This window comes from Asparagus officinalis, unplaced genomic scaffold (genome assembly GCF_001876935.1).
Source record: "Asparagus officinalis unplaced genomic scaffold, Aspof.V1 AsparagusV1_Un470, whole genome shotgun sequence".
NCBI classification, from domain to species: domain Eukaryota; kingdom Viridiplantae; phylum Streptophyta; class Magnoliopsida; order Asparagales; family Asparagaceae; genus Asparagus; species Asparagus officinalis.
Window position 1 is genome coordinate 105,985 of NW_017972735.1, and position 19,932 is coordinate 125,916.

General features: G+C 39.9%; 1 protein-coding gene across 1 annotated transcript; it reads left to right on the forward strand.

Annotated features, from left to right (window-relative positions):
- Positions 1-223: 223 nt before the first annotated feature.
- Positions 224-19,008, forward strand: LOC109827833 (AT-rich interactive domain-containing protein 1-like). Its single transcript, XM_020394856.1, has 4 exons — positions 224-291; positions 2,496-3,031; positions 17,833-18,520; positions 18,899-19,008. Exons 2-3 carry the CDS (start codon positions 2,558-2,560, stop codon positions 18,505-18,507), a joined length of 1,149 nt encoding a protein of 382 aa, XP_020250445.1. The 5' UTR covers positions 224-291; positions 2,496-2,557; the 3' UTR covers positions 18,508-18,520; positions 18,899-19,008.
- Positions 19,009-19,932: the final 924 nt, after the last annotated feature.

Consider the following 19,932-nt stretch of genomic DNA (forward strand, 5'->3'; position numbering starts at 1 on the left):
TTTAAGTTCTAGGTGACTAACCCCCCCTAAAATGGCCCTGTTTTAAAAGTGATTTTAGGGAAAACAACCTTGATGTAGAGAAGTGTAATAAATTTACAATAACAACCTCATTATATATTCCAAAAATTATTGCTATAAATACTTTAGTATAGAGTCTTTCCTGCAGTCGAATTGAGGCGTCTCTTTGTGGACCAAAGAGGGTTTTCTTGTCCGAAATATTTAATTTTTTTGGGCTGCTCACGCTATCAACTCCCCAAATAAATTCCAAGGCTAAATTCTCGCTCTTCCACTGTGAGTTTCTTCCTCCTCTAATTTAATTTTAATTTTGCTATTATTTCGTTTGATTCTATAGCTTCTTTTCTTATAATCAAATTAGTACCGATTGCTCCATCTAGGGTTCGAAAACAAAAAATGACGCCTGAATGAAAAAGGGGCACTTTCACAAATCTCCTTCGAACTTTATATTGGTTCGCATGTAACCCCCTAAACTTTGTTTATTAGCTAAATCCTTTCAACTTCAAGACCTCTCATGTATAATCTCTCTAAGCTTAAAATTTTTCGCAATTGATGTTAGAAGACAATTTGTAATTCTAGAAAACTCTAGGATATTTGTAAAAAACATGTAAACTAGAAATGTCTAGAATAATCTAGGAACTAGATATATTAAACGTGGATGTATGTAGAAAATAAAATTATATAGAATTATCTAGAAACTCGATGTATCATGAAAAATCTAAGCATTCCAGAGAATTCCTTACGAGCCTATAAATAGGCATTGAATGTAAGCTTTGTAATCAAGCTTTAAGCAATTCATAAAAAGTTGCTTCAAGTTCTTAGCCTCTTCTTATTTTCCCTTCTACTTCCTCCATTCTCAATCCTGAAAAAACTAAAATCAATTACCCATCTAGCTTCCACAACTCTAACAATTGATCCCCCCAACCCACCAACAAAAAAATTTGTAAATGGTAAATGACAGAAGTATTCTTTATTAAAAAAACTCTAATTATGGGATAGGGGTCTACTGTTGCAGATGACTAAATTGAGTTTTTTCCCTCTGAAAAACATTTTAGTTATTTGTCATTTATAGGCTTGGGGTTTTTGGAAAAAGTTGAAAGCTAGAGGGATAAGTGCGACGCCCTAAAGTTTAGAGGTGTTAGTGAAAAGTTCAAAGGGGGGTTTTAGTGAGAACCCACCCCCGAACTAGGAGGGTCTTTCAAAATTTACCCAAAAGAAGTTTTGTTTCCTAGCTAAAAGAGTTGATTCTCTCTTTTTCCTCTCCTTTCATTATCACCTCTTTCTCTCCAAAAAAATTACTAAAAATGTATACAAAAGTTTATCACTTTTAAGATACTGTGACTTTCTCAGTTCTATAGCAATTATTTCAATCCAAGGAAATGAATGAAGGCTGCCTCGAAATGCTATGCGTTGGTCCATTTAAACACAATAATAACTTATTAATTAGTTAGCTCAGTATTCCTGAACAATGCTATCTAGGGGTGGAAATGAACCAAATAATTAACAAATAGTTCGATAATTGTTCGAATAAGTATTCGGTCATATTCGATTCGGTAGTTCATTTACCACTAAACAAATATTTTTTAGTATTCGAGTTTACTAACGAATAGAATTTAACCAGATTCGTTTGTCTATTAAATATTCGTTTAAAATTTGATCATAATTTATTACTTGTATTATTGCACATATGATGTCATATTTTTAACCCACATATCATTTATACTTAAGTTTTATATATTGATTTTAAGATTTAAATAATCTTAAAATATGTTTTCTAATTAAAATTTTAATTTAAATATATATACATCATATATTATAAATGAATACATTTTATTTATGAATTCTAATACTATTTGAAAATTAAATTCTTTAGCGGTATAAATATACTTTGATATTCGATAAGTATTCGTGAATATACATGAATATTTATCAAATACCAAGTATTCGAGTTCGAATTCAAAAAACTAGATATATGAATATTAGAGTTCATATTCGAATTCGATAATTTTAAACAAATACAAATACGAACACCTTAGTATTCGATTCGATCGTTTACCACCCCTAACTATCGCGTATCATCCCATTTCAAGAAGAAGAAAAAAAAACGAGCATAAAATGTTATTTATCTCCTTTATTGACGCATATTTTGGTAAAAAAAACACAAAATCATAAATGTAGTTATATTGTGGATAGACCCCCAGTAGTATCAACCCATGACCAGCAGACCCTCCATAGTTCTCTGTACTATTTGCCCAAATGTAGATAGAACCCTTCACGATTTTTTTTTTTCAAATATCCCTTGAGAAAAATGTTAACTACACCATACTTTTTATACTATTTTTTTTCACTCCCATTAAATATGTGGGATACTTTCTTAACATTTAGAATGAGAATATGGTGAGCCTCCTGTTCGTGTAGAGCCATATGAAAATTGTATTACAATTATCAGTACACTGATTCCAATCTCCCTTAAAACGTAGGCGCGCAAAAATCGTCGATTCCAAAGGGGGGGGAAAAAGGGCGCGAACTCGCCCTTGACAAAATGACGGTGGCCGGAGACGCCGGTTCGCCGGCGGCGAGCTCGTGCCTCGGCTGCGCGAAGGCGGAGTCGAAGATCCGAGCTCTGTTGGATTACATCTCCAACACTTTCTCAAAGAACCCTTCGAGCATCCTAGGGTTTGAGGTTCCGAAGTCGGAGGCCTTCGACTGCTCTGATCTCTTCCACCGCTGGCTTCAGATTTTCGATAAGAAGAACAAGTCTCCGGTTTGTCCTGATCTCAAGAAGAGGATCGAGGCGCTCGTATTTAGGCTTCTGATGGAGGAGAAGGAGAGGCTGGGGTGCAGGAAAAGGAAGTTTGACGAGGGTTTAGTTGAGATTTTGAGGTTGGTGAGGGGTGTTGCTGTGAACCCTGGCAACGGAGCGGATGGGGAGTGGAAAGATAAGATTTTGAGAGCTCGGATGGCGACGTTTCTGAGGGCGGCTGATGTTACTAACGCGAAGGAGGTTCCGTATCTGGTAATTTTCGAGAAGCAACCTTGTTTCGTTTTGTTCCTTTTGATGATGATTTCGTTAGTGTACCCATGACAAGCTGAAATCAGTGCAAATTTCACAAGAGCCCCCTGAAATTTGAAGGCTTTTCTGATGAAATCCGGGGCGTCGATTCCCCAGCGGACCTCCTGAACTTTGGGTTGTCTCTCAAAACCCTCATGAGCTTTCAAACTTTCCTAGAATAAGTTAGTGGGAATAATCCCGAGATAGATTCAACTGAGTCAGGATCTTAAAATTGCAGTCGATAAGAGTGATGGTTGAGCTTTTGTTGGGTATATATGTGATATAAGATTTGTATGTTCTATCTAATTAATTTTCCTGCATCAACACGTTATAAGAAAATAGTGCAATATTCTGGCTAACCGATGTTGCATGCACTCTAGGTGGCTTAATTTTTTTTTCAGAAGATTATTTTATTGCTCACATGGATGTTGTTAGTTGTAAATAAATGGTAAAACTCTCAGATATTAAAATTTAATCTTCATTTTAGATACTTTGCTGACTTTATCAATCATTCCTCTTCTATCAGTAACTATTCCTACTATCGTAGGTCTTATAGCTATTCAATTAATTCTATAAGTTCTTTCTGAAAATCAAACAATGTTATTTACATAAACTCTTTATTAGGATTTATAATCCATCATAACGTTCCCAATTATTGTGACTTCTACAATGCGACTGTCCCATGTCCATTATTCTTATAGACTATATAATATGTATCTATTGATTCTATACATATATCTTCGTTTGTATCTCTAACCAGAGTTAGGATGAGGAAATTTTGGGATTCTTCATTAAAGACCATGTGAGCCTTATAACACTGACCATTAACAATGCGACATAATTGTTTCCTATAGGTTCTCTGTTAACTAGTCCTCTGTTTTAAAAAACCTCCGCCTAGTCCGCTTAGACGTACGCTTAGGCCTAGGCGGTACCTAGGCCGTTTAATTAGCGCCTATCGCTTAGGCGGTATTTAGGCTACCCATCTAGATTTTACGAGCGTTTAGGGGAGCATTGTCTGCTTACGTGGATTGCACCCTGTAGGCCTTGGTTGTTATTTTATGTGTTGTAGCCTACACGTCCTCCGAACTCCATTAACCTCCAAATATGAACATCTCTACTACCTCCTCCGATCTTCAGCAAAACCTCATCGATCACCAATTAAATGAAGAAAGAAATCCGCCTAGACACCAGTCCGACATCTAAGCGTTCTATAACATTGATATTTACTATCAATTATTGTAATTAAAAATAAAAAAAGAAAACATCTTAGGTTCTAACCTTGTTAATTATTATTTTGGCTATTTAGTATCTAAGTATGCATGATTTATTGTGGAACTAAGATTGCTATCTTTTTTTAAAAATTTATATGAATTTAATACATATTTTTATCAATTATTATAATTAAATAATTTAAAAATAGTCAAACGCCTAGGCGCTGCATAGGCGTACGCCCAGGGGTCTAGGCGCTAGGCGTTCGCTCAAACGCCTAGTCTGTCTAGCGCCTTTTGTAACATTGCCGAGCTCCTCCGATCTCTGTAACTACTAACAATGTAAAGAGTACTTTTTAAATATTTATTTAAGTTAGTTAACAACAGTAGCTTAAACTTAAGAAATGTAAGTTAACAGTAAACTTAAGTTTAAGTTTAAGTTAAACTTAAGTTTAAGCTAACAGTAAACTTAAGTTTAAGTTTAAATTTAAGTTAATATTAAGTTATTTATTGATGGTAAACTTAAGTTTAAGTAAATAGTAAACTTAAGTTAATAATATTTTAGTTAACAGTGAACTTAAGTTTAAGTTTATTGTTAACTTAAACTTAATAGTAACTTATAAGTTAACAGTAATTTGAGTTGAGAATGAGTTTTTCACTATTGAGATGAACTTATAATTTGAGTTGAGAAGTATAAACATACAAAAATCTATTGTAATTGGTAAACCAAGTAATTTAGTTAATAGTATTGATACTTTAGTATTTATGCATCTTTGATTGAGTATATATATATTTATTTTTAAGTATCACAATTTAAAAAAGAAAAAAAAACTTTCAGAAACCGTTTAGACGCCCGCCTAGACGACTAAGCGCTGGATGTCAAGTCTGACGCCTAGAAGCACCCAGCGTTTAATGTAACATTGAACTAGTCTGTGCCTTATACAAATCCTCCAAATTTACGATCCTCCAAATTGAACTCCAAGCCAACCTGGAGCTCTGATACCACTTGTTGGGCGCAACGGAGTCGAAATCAAATCCGAGATAGGAGCACAAATCAACACTCAAAACAAGCACCACACAAGTAAGATACCAAATTTACGTGGTTCGACAATGTGTCTACGTCCACGGGGCAAGGAGGGGATAGATTTTACTAATAAAGGGAGAGAGAGTACAAATAGAGATTATAATCGCTCAATAATCTCACAAACAACAAATCACTCTTGATTGTTTTTTCTTCTCTCAATAATCTCTCTCAAGCTCTCTCAATCACTCTTAAAAATCTCACTCAAGCTCTCAGGAGCTAATTGATTCTGATGATGATTTAAGTGAGAGGAGAGGGGGGGGGGGGTTATAGCTTCCATGCCCCTTCTTGTCAACAATGACGGCTCCCTTAAACTTCGGCCACCCCTCTCTCTATCAACAAGTCACCGAAAGCCCTCTCATTTTTTGACTTCTTCATTTTGTTGGCTTGATTTTGTTAACAGACACAATCTCCTTTCGGTGGCTGCGTGTTTATTTGACCCTAACAATCTCCACCTCGGTGAAGTTTTTCAATAAAACTAAGCCGATCCCGATATCAACCATCCCACTTGTTACGTCCAGTACGAAGTGGACTCAATCCACAACAACAGACTTAATCCACGATAATTCGGGAACCCAAATGAGAACTCTAGCAAACTCTACCATGTCGGTATCAACTCGTTAAACTGGCTGCATCAAAAAATAACTGCCTACGTATCCTTTTACCTAAGAAATCAAACCTCACGTAGTTCACCCAAATAGACTTCAAAGGCCCTCAACAACGAAAAATGTTTAACAACTCCAAACAATGACCAAATTTTACACCAATGACAACTTTGATCAACATATCTGTCGGGTTGTCCTTGGTATGGATCTTCTCTAGTTTAATGTCTCCATTATCCAAGACATCTCGCACAAAATGGAACCTGACATCAATGTTCTTTGTTCGGACATGATACACATGGTTCTTTGTCAAATAGATAGCTGACATGCTATCATAATTTACCCTGATGGTATCTTGTACAATCCTCAAGTCATCCAATAACCTCTGCAACCACAAAACTTCCTTCACAACTTCAGTCAATACCATATACTCTGTCTCCGTAGTGGAAAGAGTCACTGTAGATTAAATTGTACATCTTCAACACACCGGTGCTCCTGTTAGTGTAAACACATATCCAGTAATAGACCGGCGCTTGTCAAGATCCCCAACATTATCCGAATCCACATATCCAACACAATCCTACCTATTTCTCCCATTCTTCTCAAACACCAAACCAACATCCACAGTACCTTTGATATACTATAGGATCCACTTTACGGTCTTCCAATGACCCTTCCCGGAATCGTGCATGTACCTAGACACCATGCTCACGGCCTGTGATAAATCTGGTATTGTACACATTATCGCATACATCAAGCTACCCACCGTACTGGCTTATGGAACTTTGAACATGTACTCACGATCCTCAATTGAAACATGTGATATCTTAGTTGATAACTTAAAGTGAGGAGCTAATGAAGTACTCACCACCTTGGCATTGTCATCAAAACTGAATTTCTTCAGCATCTTCTGCAAGTAGCTCATCTGTGTCAACTTCAACCTCCCCTTCATATTGTCTCTCTCAATTTTCATACTCAATATCTTTTTTGCTTCTCCAAGGTCATTTATCTCAAATTCGAATGATAATTTCTTTTTCAACTTCCTAATAGCTGAAGAATTCCTGAAAATAATGAGCATATCGTCAACATATAATAATAAATAAATATGCTCACTATTTTGTAGCTTGTGCATGTACACACACGGGTCATATGGGCTCCTCATGTACCATTGGCCAACCATGAAACTGTTAAATCTCTTGTACTATTATCACGGTGATTGCTTCAATCCATAAAGAGATTTTTTTAGTTTACATACCAAATCATTCTTGTCTGCAGCTTTAAAACCCATCGATTGTGACATATAGATATCCTCTTCTAAATCTCCATGTAGAAATGTTGTTTTTACATCCATCTGGACCAAATCCAAATCTAACTGTATCACCAATGCTAATAGTATTCTTATCGACGAGTGCTTCACCACCGGTGAGAATATTTTATTATAATCTATGCCCTCAAGCTGGGCATACCCTTTAGCAACCAATCTAGCTTTGTACCGTATGTCTTCATTAGAAGCCTTCTTTTTTTGCATATACCTACTTGCATCCAATAGCCTTCTTACCCTTCGGTAGCTTTGCAAGTTCCCAAATATCGTTCTAAAGAGAGTGCATCTCCTCCTCCATAGCTTCCCTCCATCTGATTGAATCAAAGCTTGATTCTGCTTCCTTATATGTAGAAGGAACCAAATCATCAACGACCTTGACTAACAAAGCATATAAAATCATCACATCATCATACCTAGCTGGCCGACGAATGTTTCTTCTTGGTCTATTAGCTGCAATGGACTCCTGAACATTACTATGTTCCTAAGTCCCAACATCCACTGTATCCTCCACCTGTCCATCTGCCATGACGTCTCCACCTGTATCCTCTCTTCATTCTTGAGTCTCAATGCTCTTCGTCAAATACTTGTCATTGAGTATTTCCCACAACCGTTTCGTCGATGTTTCATTCATTACATCATAAATCAAATCCGGCGTCAAACATGATCGAATAACCTCACATGCTCTATTATTTATTTTTTTTCAAACCTTATCCTTCATATCATCGGGTTTTTCTTGTAATTCAAGAATCTTCTCCAAATTTTAGGCATCTAATACATCCATCACTTGACACATCCACAAACCAAAATTTATCTTGCCATCAAATTTTTGAACATTAATTTTTGAATTGTTAATGCTCAACCCTTGTATCGCCTTAGTCAAGGACGATTCCGATGTACTTGCTTCAGTCATTTTGACAATCAAATCTCTAAATTACACAACTACAACTTGAATTGAAAAAGAGCAAAATTAGGGTTTGTATCTCCAAACGAGAATCCACACTGAATCCTGTATGTAGGAAAAATTACAATGAAAAGAATAAAGAAAATTGATTTATATTTCTTTGATTCCGATTACAAGAGAGTTTCGACGATTGTTCCAGTGAGATGAACATCGGATTGCGCCACCACTTCTTCATTAGAGAAGCTCTTCCCCAGCGGAGTCGCCATCTTTTGTATGTAGGAAAAATTGTAATGAAAAGAATAAAGAAAATTGATTTATATTTCTTTGATTCCGATTACAACTTGATTACAAAAGAGAGGAGAACGAAATCAATTCTTCCTCTGTTTAAAACTGAGTTTTTCACGGTGGCGATGGAGTGCCTCCCTCGAATGCTCGCGTCGAGTTTGCTCTCCGTTGACGATCCGCACGTCTTGATTCACTAGAACAATGTCTTCTCCTCACGATTTGACGTTGTGGAGAACTTGCGTAGCAAGTTTAAAACTCTTGACGAGTTGATAACTCTGAACGAGTTTTAACTCTTGAAAAAGAGTTGATTTGAACCGAAGATCGGTTAATAGCCAAGGATGAGGGAAACTCCTATTGCCGAATGTTGAAGATGATCTTCCTTGAAGGATGATGCCGATCTCTTCTGAAGTTCACCCAATGATCTCCCCTGTTGCTGCCAATTCTCAGCTCCGAAAGATGCCAGTCTCCCCGATCAACCCAGCCAACCAAAATCCAACCTTTAACTCAGTTGAGTTTACTCGCTTTTATAGGGGGATTAAGGGGGTGTAACTGCCCTCTAAATCCGCTCCTAAGTGGGCGAAAATCCCTCAGAACGTGGGATAACGGTTTTGAGGCCGTTCGGCTTGTGTTTGAACAAGTCAAAACGCCCAATCTGGCGTTCAGAACCCAACTTCGCCTCTTAGAATTAAGACGCGAAGTTGGGTGTTGGCTGAGCATTGATGAACGCGAGGGTCGCTCGCGTTTTGGTTTGTTGTAGCTTAGAAACGCAGGGGTCGGTGTTGGCTGGACCCCTACGAACGCGAGGGTCGCTCACGTTTCGCTTGTTGTAACGCGAGGTTCGACCCTGGCGTTTTGATGTTGTAACGCGGGTTCGACCTTGGCGTTTTGATATTGTAACGCGGGTTTCGATCCTGGCGTTTTTTTTAATGTTGTGACGCGGGGTTCGACCTTGGCGTTTTGATGTTGAAACGCGGGTTCGACCCTGGCGTTTTACTGTTGACACACGGGGAGGACCTCCGCGTTTTGGTGTTGATACACGGGGAGGACCTCCGCGTCTTGCCTTGAAGAGATTATCACCAAGTAATCTCTTTTTGTCATAGCGTTGCAAAGATCATTGTCTTGTAATCTTCGTCTTGGTTCCTTGAGAATATGAGAGTCGTCAGATTGTAACTCCCGATGTTGATTGTGAAGGCTGTTGAATTAGAGCTTCCATCAGTTGTCGTGAATATCGTCAGATTGTAACCTTCAGCGATCTACGTGAAAGTCTTCAAATTGTAGCTTTCTGGAAGTCGTCAGATTGTAACTTCCATCATCGGTGTTTGATGGAGGATAAGCTATCTATTGTGATTTTTAGACAGCCTACAGAACCCCCTCCAAAGTTTTCGAAAGTTCGCGGTTGACTGGGACGAATTTTCGGAATACTTTGGATCTCACTCTGATCTTGGAGCTGTTGATTCCTTGTCGTAAAGGAGTCGTTCTCTGTACTCGCTTCGAAGGTATCTTGGTTGAAGGGATTTGCCACGTAGGACATTTGTGAATGTATGCACCATAATCCTGACCCTGCATTTTGAACTTGAGACGCGGGTGTGACCTCGGCGTTCGGTTTTTTTTTTTTTTTTCGTGTGTCTGATCTCAGCGTTTGGTTTTCGCATCGCTGGTCTAACCTCGGCATTGTGGTTTTTGCGACGCGGGTCTGACTTTGGCGTTCTGACTTAAAACGCGGCTATGACCTTGGCGTTTCGATGTGAGACGCGGAGGTGACTTTCATGCATTTTTGACTAAGTCTTTGAGACTTGTCTTCAACTTATTCGTTTCAAGTCTTGGCTCACGTCCATTAAGCTGGTGGGCCTGAAAACATGCATAGGATTTTTGGCAAACCCTCAGCCATCAACGGATTTGATAAGCCTTTACCGACTACCGTTTGAGTCGGGCTAGCATATGGATTGTCTAAGTCCGTTCCACATGTAACGTTGTGCTAAGAGAATGAACCCTCTTAGACTTGATGCTATGATTTTGAATACATAGACTTTGTCATTTTTACGGAAAAAGACTAACCGACGACGCGTGTTAGGCGTAAGCTTATCCCTACTTAGGATTTGGGATAAGGTTCCCCATGCGTGTAAGCGCATCGGATTTGTTTGGTGTCGTTTGCCTTGGCCTGTGTGCGTTTGAAACACCGAAAGAAAGTTGGAAGTGCGCAAGGTATAGTAATTAACTTTGGCATAATTTTCACTTAAAGTGAAATTCAACAATTCTCATTTAATTAATGCAGCTAGGATAATTTAGAAAATCTTTAATAGCCGTTTGGGGAGTTTGATAATGAAAACTTGCTTATTCTTGGTGAAAAAGGATTAACAAGTTCATTGGTTGGGGGTTTGGGACTGTTAGACGGTGTGATGTTAACGCTGAAGCAGTATTTTATGGGACGCGTATCGGCTCATAGTTGGTGGGGTGAAGGAGTCGATAAGTGGACTTTTTGTCGCAGAGGTGGTAGGTGTTAACGTGACAGGATGTGTGTTGCGATTGGAGCAACTTTGTGGACTTATCATCCTATTGACGAGGATTGATAAGTGTGAATTTGTCAGAGGTTTAGTGTTAACATGACAGGATGTGTGTTGCGATTGGAGCAACTTTGTGGACTTATCATCCTATTGACGAGGATTGATAAGTGAATTTGTCAGAGGTTTAATGTTAACATGACAGGGATGTGTGTTGCGGTTGGAGCAACTTTGTGGACTTATCATCCTATTGGAGAGGATTGATAAGTGAATTTGTCAGAGGTTTAGTGTTAACATGACAGGATGTGTGTTGCGATTGGAGCAACTTTTTGGACTTATCATCCTATTGACGAGGATTGATAAGTGGATTTTGTCAGAGGTTTAGTGTTAACGTGACAGGATGTGTGTTGCGATTGGAGCAACTTTGTGGACTTATCATCCTATTGATGAGGATTGATAAGTGGGTTTTGTCAGAGGTTTAGTGTTAACGTGACAGGATGTGTGTTGCGATTGGAGCAACTTTGTGGACTTATCATCCTATTGACGAGGATTGATAAGTGGATTTGTCAGAGGTTTAGTGTTAACGTGACAGGGATGTGTTGCGATCGGAGCAACTTTGTGGACTTATCATCCTATTGACGAGGATTGATAAGTGAATTTGTCAGAGGTTTAGTGTTAACGTGACAGGGATTGTGTTGCGATTGGAGCAACTTTGTGGACTTATCATCCTATTGACGAGGATTGATAAGTGGATTTGTCAGAGGTTTAGTGTTAACGTGACAGGGATGTGTTGCGATCGGAGCAACTTTGTGGACTTATCATCCTATTGACGAGGATTGATAAGTGGATTTGTCAGAGGTTTAGTGTTAACGTGACAGAGATGTGTTCTTGTGACTTGCACAAGATTTTAGGAATTAGCGTCTCGCTGGGGAAGATTGCGATTTGAGCAGTGACTTGCACAAGATTTTAGGAATTAGCGTCTCGCTGGGGAAGATTGCGATTTGAGCAATTTTGAGGACTTATAATCCTATTGTCAAGGATTGATAAGTTGATTGTTGTCAGAGGTATATTGTTAACGTGACAAATTGGGAGTGATGCAAGTTGAATGCATACTCTGTGGGGATGATGATCGTCAGAAGTGTAATGTTAACTCGACGATGTGAAAGATTCGTTACTCTTAATCCAATGGATTCCAAGTAACCAACCCCCAGTCTTGATTAAGACTTAGCAGGGGAAGAAAAAGAGGTAGACAAGGCACATTGCCTAGTGAGGCACTATCCATGAAGTCGAAATAGAGGCACATCACCTGGTAGGCCATTATCTGATGAGTTTGACTATCAGAGGTAACGAGGGAATGGACTATCAGTAGGTAATGCATTAAAGGTGTATAGTTTTGATAGACGCGGCGCGCATCCTATTTGACGTGATAGTTTTAGTGGACCTGCCATCCTATTGAAGTGGATTGACAAGTTGATGGACTATCAGAGGTAAATGTTAACGTGATAGTTTTGTGGGCCTGCCATCCTATGGAAGCGGATTGACAAATTGATGATAATTCTGGTAGATTTTATGGTTGACAGAGGTATTCTATTAAACATAACAACTCAGAAAATTTATTACTCATAATCCAATGAACTACCAATAAACCAACCCCCAGTCTTGAACAAGTGCATCTAACGAGCTTGACTATCAGAGGTAGTTATTAACGTGATAGTTATTGGAGACCCGGCATCCTACTGAAGAGGATTAGCTTCAGTGGTCGTAGTATATTCTCCTTCTGACTGAGGAGATTGGGCTTGGTCCGATTGCTCAGGTGAAGGTTGAGCTTGGTCCGATTGCTCCGGAGAAGGTTGGGCTTGATCCGATTGCTCAGGTTGATCCTGCCTACTTTGTTCTTCAGCTTTGATTCTGACAATAATCCTTTGAGCCTGTTCGCCTTGAGAGATCAGTTGTCTCCAAGAACGACATTCTGCAACTCCTATTCGGGCTAGGAGGTCGGTTTGCAAGTTGTGTCGACAGGTCTCTACTAAGGTAGACTGTGTCATACCCGACGAACACCGGAGAGCCATGGTTCGGAACCTTTTGATGAAGGCTTTGACGGACTCCCTCTTCTTCTGCTTAGTAGCGAGAAGTGTATGAATGGAGACTTCTGTATCCTCTTCAAAGAATCTTGACAGGAAGAGTCTCTCTAGATCCGCCCACTTTTGGATACATCCGGCAGGCAATTTTCTGAACCATTCAAAGGCAACTCCCTTGAGGGTGCCAATGAACAATCGAGCCAGTATGGCATTGTTTGATATTACATTTCCAGTATGTGACTTGAAATGATAAATATGTTGGTTCGGTGATCCCGTGCCGTCAAAAGTTTGTAGCGTCGGGACTTCAAATTTTGGAGGATAAGGGGCTGCGTCCCATTCGGCAGGGTAGGGCCTGACAACTCCCTCATCTTGGAGCTCGCTTCTGTTGGCAATGACATTGAGGCGGGCTTCCAATTCTTCCATTTTGGCAGACTGAAGATTATACTCGTTCTCAGTCTCTCTTCCTTCATCAGAGGAAGATTCTAGGTTGTGGGCTTCTTGGTCAGAAGCCGTGTCATCAACCATTTTTCCCTTCCATTTGCTTGTGTGAGTTCGGGATAAAGACATTCTTTCCCTCCGGGAAGATTCTTGCCTGAGTGGCGAATCTGTCTTCTGAGATTTAGCCTTGTCTGTGACAATTTGAGTCAACAGGGCCATGAGTTTATTGATGGCCTCCTGTTGAGATTTGAGCATGGCCTCCTGTTCATCAAGTCTCTTCGCGAGATCTTCATGGTTTCCCGTCATATAAGCGAAGCTCTCATGTTCAACAAAAGAGCTTGATGACTGGGACTCTGCAATGGCTGAGTGTTCATCATTGGAATTGGTTCCCCTGGCTAAACTCCGATAGTTGACAGGGGGAATGGCTCCTGTTCGTGTCCGAGTATGTTGATAAACTCCATCGGACTTATTCAGGAAGTCTTTCAAGCCAGGAGACTGATCGTTCTCTGACTCATCGGAACTAGGAACTGATGATCTCCCTCTGCCAATCATGTTAGAAGTGACTCTAAGGTATTCATCCTCAGAAGTCTTCTTCTTGTGTGAACATCGTCGTTGGTTGGGTAAAGCAACGTTCGTAAATTGGTTGAACACCAACAGTTGGGCCGCATATGAGCAGCATTGACATCCCGAGAGGACCGTAGGAATCAGTCGTTCACATTGGAATAAGCGAATGACTTGTTGCATCGATCTCTCTCTCGATGTGAACTCTCTCGAATCTGTTATAAAGATTCGAGGAGAATTACTCACTGATTGTGAGGTTTGAACTGGAACCCCCAGTCCATGATTGGACAGGACTGGCTCTTGGTGAATATGGATCTGGTTGAGATGCCTTGAATCCATAAACTTCTTATATCCGCCCCTCAACCTTGAAACGCGAAGGTCACGTTTGGCACTTGAAACGCGAGGGTCGCGTTTTGGTTTGGCGACATGAGGGTCGCGTTCTTTAGCGTCGACGCGAAGGTCGTGTTTTGACTTGGAAACGCGAAGTTGAAGTTCGCGTTCAACGAAGGCTTGATGTCCGCGTTTTGGCTGTAAAACGCGCCATTGAGGGCCGCGTTCAGTCTGGTTCTCGCGAAGCTCATGTTTGGGCTCATAAACGCGAAGTTCAGGGTCGTGTTTAGGCTCACGAACGCGAAGTTCGCATTGGTTGGAGGATTGACTTTTTCGAAGTTGTGCTCGTCGCTGAGACCTTCTTCTTCGACGAGCAGCGTTCTTCTTGGCCTGTTTCAAGGCTTTTGCAGGGGCATTATCGGCGTTGATTGGATCTATCTCCGCCGTAGGCCTTTTACCTCCCATGACACGTCGTGCTGACGCGGATGTGGGACATTCAACTCGCTGGGCAAGTTCGGCTGAGGCTAAGCTCGCTCCTGAAGCAGAGGGGCTGTTCCACAAATTGTGGCAAAAGAGAGGACTTTCTTTGGCACTCCAGTAACAGTTGGAGATTTATTCTCCTTGGAGACCTTGTGGATCTTGCGCATAGCCTTGGGGCTAAGAGATCCAGAGGAGATAGCCTCCTCAAACTTGGCTTGATCAAACTCTACCACGAGAGTTTCGACGATTGTTCCAGTGAGATGAACATCGGATTGCGCCACCACTTCTTCATTAGAGAAGCTCATCCCCAGCAGAGTCGCCATCTTTTGTTTGTGGGAAAATTTGCAATAAAAAGACAATGAAGGAAAATTGATTTGTATTCCTTTAATCTCAGTTACAATTGGATTTCCTGATTACAAAAGAGAAGAGAATGATCTGGATTCTCCCCTTTGTTTAAAACTGGGTTCTTCACGGTGGCGATGGAGTGCCTCCCTCGAATGCTCGCGTCGAGTTTGCTCTCCGTTGACGATCCGAATATCTTGATTCACTGGAACAATGTCTTCTCCTCACGATTTGACGTTGTGGAGAACTTGCGTAGCAAGTTTAAAACTCTTGACGAGTTGATAACTCTGAACGCGTGATTTCCTCAGATCGTGGGGAAAAACGGTTTTGAGGCCGTTCGGCTTGTGTTTGAACAAGTCAAAACGCCCAATCTGGCGTTCAGAACCCAACTTCGCCTCTTAGAATTGAGACGCGAAGTTGGGTGTTGGCTGAACATTGATGAACGCGAGGGTCGCTCGCGTTTTGGTTTGTTGTAGCTTAGAAACGCGGGGGTCGGTGTTGGCTGGACCCCTACGAACGCGAGGGTCGCTCACGTTTCGCTTGTTGTAACGCGAGGTTCGACCCTGGCGTTTTGATGTTGTAACGCGGGTTCGACCTTGGCGTTTTGATATTGTAACGCGGGTTTCGACCCTGGCGTTTTTTTTAATGTTGTGACGCGGGGTTCGACCTTGGCGTTTTGATGTTGAAACGCGGGTTCGACCCTGGCGTTTTATTGTTGACACACGGGGAGGACCTCCGCGTTTTGGTGTTGATACACGGGGAGGACCTCCGCGTTTTGCCTTGAAGAGATTATCACCAAGTAATCTTTTTTTGTCATAGCGTTGCAAAGATCATTGTCTTGTAATCTTCGTCTTGGTTCCTTGAGAATATGAGAGTCGTCAGATTGTAACTCCCGATGTTGATTGTGAAGGCTGTTGAATTAGAGCTTCCATCAGTTGTCGTGAATGTCGTCAGATTGTAACCTTCAGCGATCTACGTGAAAGTCTTCAAATTGTAGCATTCTGGAAGTCGTCAGATTGTAACTTCCATCATCGGTGTTTGATGGAGGATAAGCTATCTATTGTGATTTTTAGACAGCTTACAAATCCTCCAATTGATTTCTCCACCACTCCTTAGAAGATGAAATCCCTTGTAAAAACCCTAGCTTTCTTCTCCAATCCTCCAAATTGAACCCCAAGCCAATCTGACGCTTTGATACCACTTGTTGTGCGCAGCGGAGTCGAAATCAAATCCGAGATAGGAGCACGAATCAACACCCAAAACAAGCACCACACAAGCAAAACACTAAATTTACGTGGTTCGGCAATGTGTCTACGTCCACGGGGCAAAGAGGAAATAGATTTCACTAATAGAGGGAGAGAGAGTACAAATAGAGATTATAATCACTCAATAATCTTACAAACAACAAATCACTCTTGATTGTTTTTTCTTCTCTTAATAATCTCTCTCAAGCTCTCTCAATCACTCTCAATAATCTCACTCAAGCTCTCAGAAGCTAATTGATTCTGATGATGATTTAAGTGAGAGGAGAGGGGGGTTTTTATAGCTTCCATGCCCCCTCTTGTCAACAATAACGGCTCCCCTAAACTTTGGCCACCCCTCTCTCTTTGTCAACAAGCCACCGAAAGCTCTCTTATTTTTTGACTTATTCATTTTGTTGGCTTGATTTTGTTGATAGCCACAATCTCCTTTCGGTGGTTGCGTGTTTATTTGACCCCAACACGTTGGACATAGGTAGTACCAAATTATGATTTTGAAGAGTCGTTTGGATGTCTAGTTCAAAAACTAACTGGTTTTCCAATTTATAATCCACATAATAAAGAAACATAAAAATGTTATAGAAATTTTAATTCTGATCCTTGTTCGCATATAAATTAATTCCAATATATAATATATGTGCATATAAATACTTCTATAGCCGTATCCGTATACCCTATCTTTTTACAAATTTACAGTGTCTTGTACCCATACGGATTTCATAGCCATACCCGTACCCGTACCCATGCAACATAGGTGCTTAGTATACATATGCTTCTTATATTATTTATTAATCTAATCTGGAGGCAATAGCCGATGCCTTTTGGGAGAAATCGGATCATGCGAAGGCTGGATGATTAAAGTGGAAAAGGTAATTTTGGTCCAGCGGATCCTTATTATAGTATGTTTTTAGAAAGCATAGGAAATGCCTAGAACTGCTTCACGGTTCTAGCTCAGTTTGAGGTCAAGTGAAGTCGTCTTCAGGCTCGAACTACACATCCAAGAGTTCTAGTTACTTTTAGTTTATATTTTTATATGTTAGCTCTTTAGTGTAGGAGACTAATTTAATAATATTGCATTCTTTACATGCTATAAGTGTGGAAGACAAATTTTATGTAGAGTTTTATCCTGGTTATTATATTTCGGAAGGTTTTCTATTCTTAGGGTTGCGTTCTTGCTCGTACGAGAACGAGTTGTGTTATCTGATTACGTTTCCACTACTTCATAACCTTCTGCTAGTCATTGCCTCTTTACTTTTAATTTAATTCTTGCATAAGTTTGCATTTTTTGTTACTTGTCACTTATCTTTTAAGACACACATGTGAGAATCTTTGCCTTTTACCATTCTTGAAATTTGTACCAATTGAATTGTGCTTGTTTCAGAAAAAGCAAAGGAGCCATAAGTTTCTAAGTGCCAAAAATGGTGGCTCAGATAACTGCAGTGCGCTAAATAGACGAAAATCTCCAAGGACATTGCTGAAATTAGGCAACGGGGAACTTCCCAGAAAACGTATTCCCGTTGGCCCCACCTTTCAGGCTGATGTACCTGACTGGAGAGAGTCAGCAAATAAGAAAAATATATCTGATGAGCGAGATGATTCTAAGTGGTTAGGTACACAAATTTGGCCAATAGAAGGGGAGAACAGACAAATCAGCGAGGAAATGATTGGGAAAGGAAAGGAATACTCGTGTGATTGCACCTCTCGAGGATCTTTCGGGTGCATAAGATTTCATGTAAAGACAGCGAGGCTTCACCTTAAATCTGACTTGGGTCCTGCTTTCTTTGGTTTGGGATTTTCTGAGATAGGCGAGGAAGAAATTTCCAAGTCGTGGACCCAAGAAGAACAGATGAAGTTTGATGAGCTTGTGAGACAGAATCCTACATCGGAGGGCAAGAGCTTCTGGGAGCCTGCTTTGGAGTATTTCACAACCAAGAGCAGGAAAGATATTGTCAGTTATTACTTCAATGTATGCCTTCTCAGATGGATGGGCATCCGTACCAGATCGGGAGCCCAGATAGTTGATTACAGTGATGATGAGAGCTTTGGGTGGGATTGAACAAAAGAGCAAGGTATGAGGTACATATTTTAAAGGGTGGTAACAAAATTGATAGTTTAGATTCCTTTTTTACCTTTCTTATCAACAACTATAGATTCTTGCTTGGGTAAAGTTCGGTTCATTTTGAGACAACCCCCAAAAGTTTGAACAACTTAATTCCTAATGCATTTTCTTATAAGCCCCAAAACATTGGGTTTTTTCTGAAAATAAATTCAGAGAAAATGGGGTTAAGTGACATTTCCAAACTCTTCGGGGGTTATCTCAAAATAGCCAAACTTCTTGGGGATGTTGTGAAATTTACCCTACTTTCTTACTTGCAGCAGAAGAGCTGCTTGTTGCTTTTCTGAGAGCAGTTCTTACTGCTCTTAATATTGATTACATTTTTCTGCAGCTACATTTGAAAAATAAAGTGTAACAAGGAATCAATGAATATGTGCATATATTGGCTGCTAGCATGTTTACCAGTTACCATTTCTCACGGCATGAAGCCAGCGTTAACAAGTGAGTGTTTTCTTGAAATCTTGATTTGAGGAAGTAAGCAATACCATCTATAGCAATACCATCTATAGACTGGAGATAACCTTATCTTTCTGCTCCGGTGTTATTTTTTAAAATTTGTTTCATGGTAATTTCTGTTTCGGCTTGTTGCGAATGGGAGTTCCTTAATGATTTTTTTTGGAAAAAAGGAGCGTTGCACAGTGCTTAATGGTGATAGGATCAGCTCTATATGAGACTGGAAAGAAGATTCAGGTGCCCTTAGATTTTAGGTCAGAAGATAATTTACAAATGATGGATCAAGTTAGTGCTATATAAATAGTTATTTTCAGGTGTACATGCCATAGGGCAATTTACTACCTGTAGGGGGAAAAAAGAATCATACCCCATAGGTTTTTGTCAAGTTTGGAAGTCTTTCCTTTTATTTCCTTTTGCTATATTGTTTCATTATGTTGTCTGTCTGTATGTCTATCAAGTCTTTGAACAGCAAGAATTCGTTCTTATTGAGAACAGTTAAGACAACACTCATGCTGCTTTGTTCTCTCTCTCTCTCTCTCTCTCTATATATATATATATTTGTTACCATGCATCTGCTACAACTATTGGCCATAAATTTTGAGTGAGAACTCGTTTTGAATTTGCACTCTCCCAAACTTATTTCAACCCCTATGTGGCCTTCAAATAGCATTCAGATTTAGCTGCTCAGTAATGGCATATGGCATATAATCTTTGCTGAATCACGATTACTGCTGAGTAGTAGTATAGAGATTTCCAATGAGGATCTGGGAATGGTAAGCGCTAACAATAGTTTTCATCTCTTCATGAGGAGCATGCTTCAATTTTACTAAGCCAGGAAGTGGCTTGTCTCAGGTTCTTTTCCTAACTCAGTTTTTTAATCATATATCTAGAATTGATTAGATCGTAGTTAGT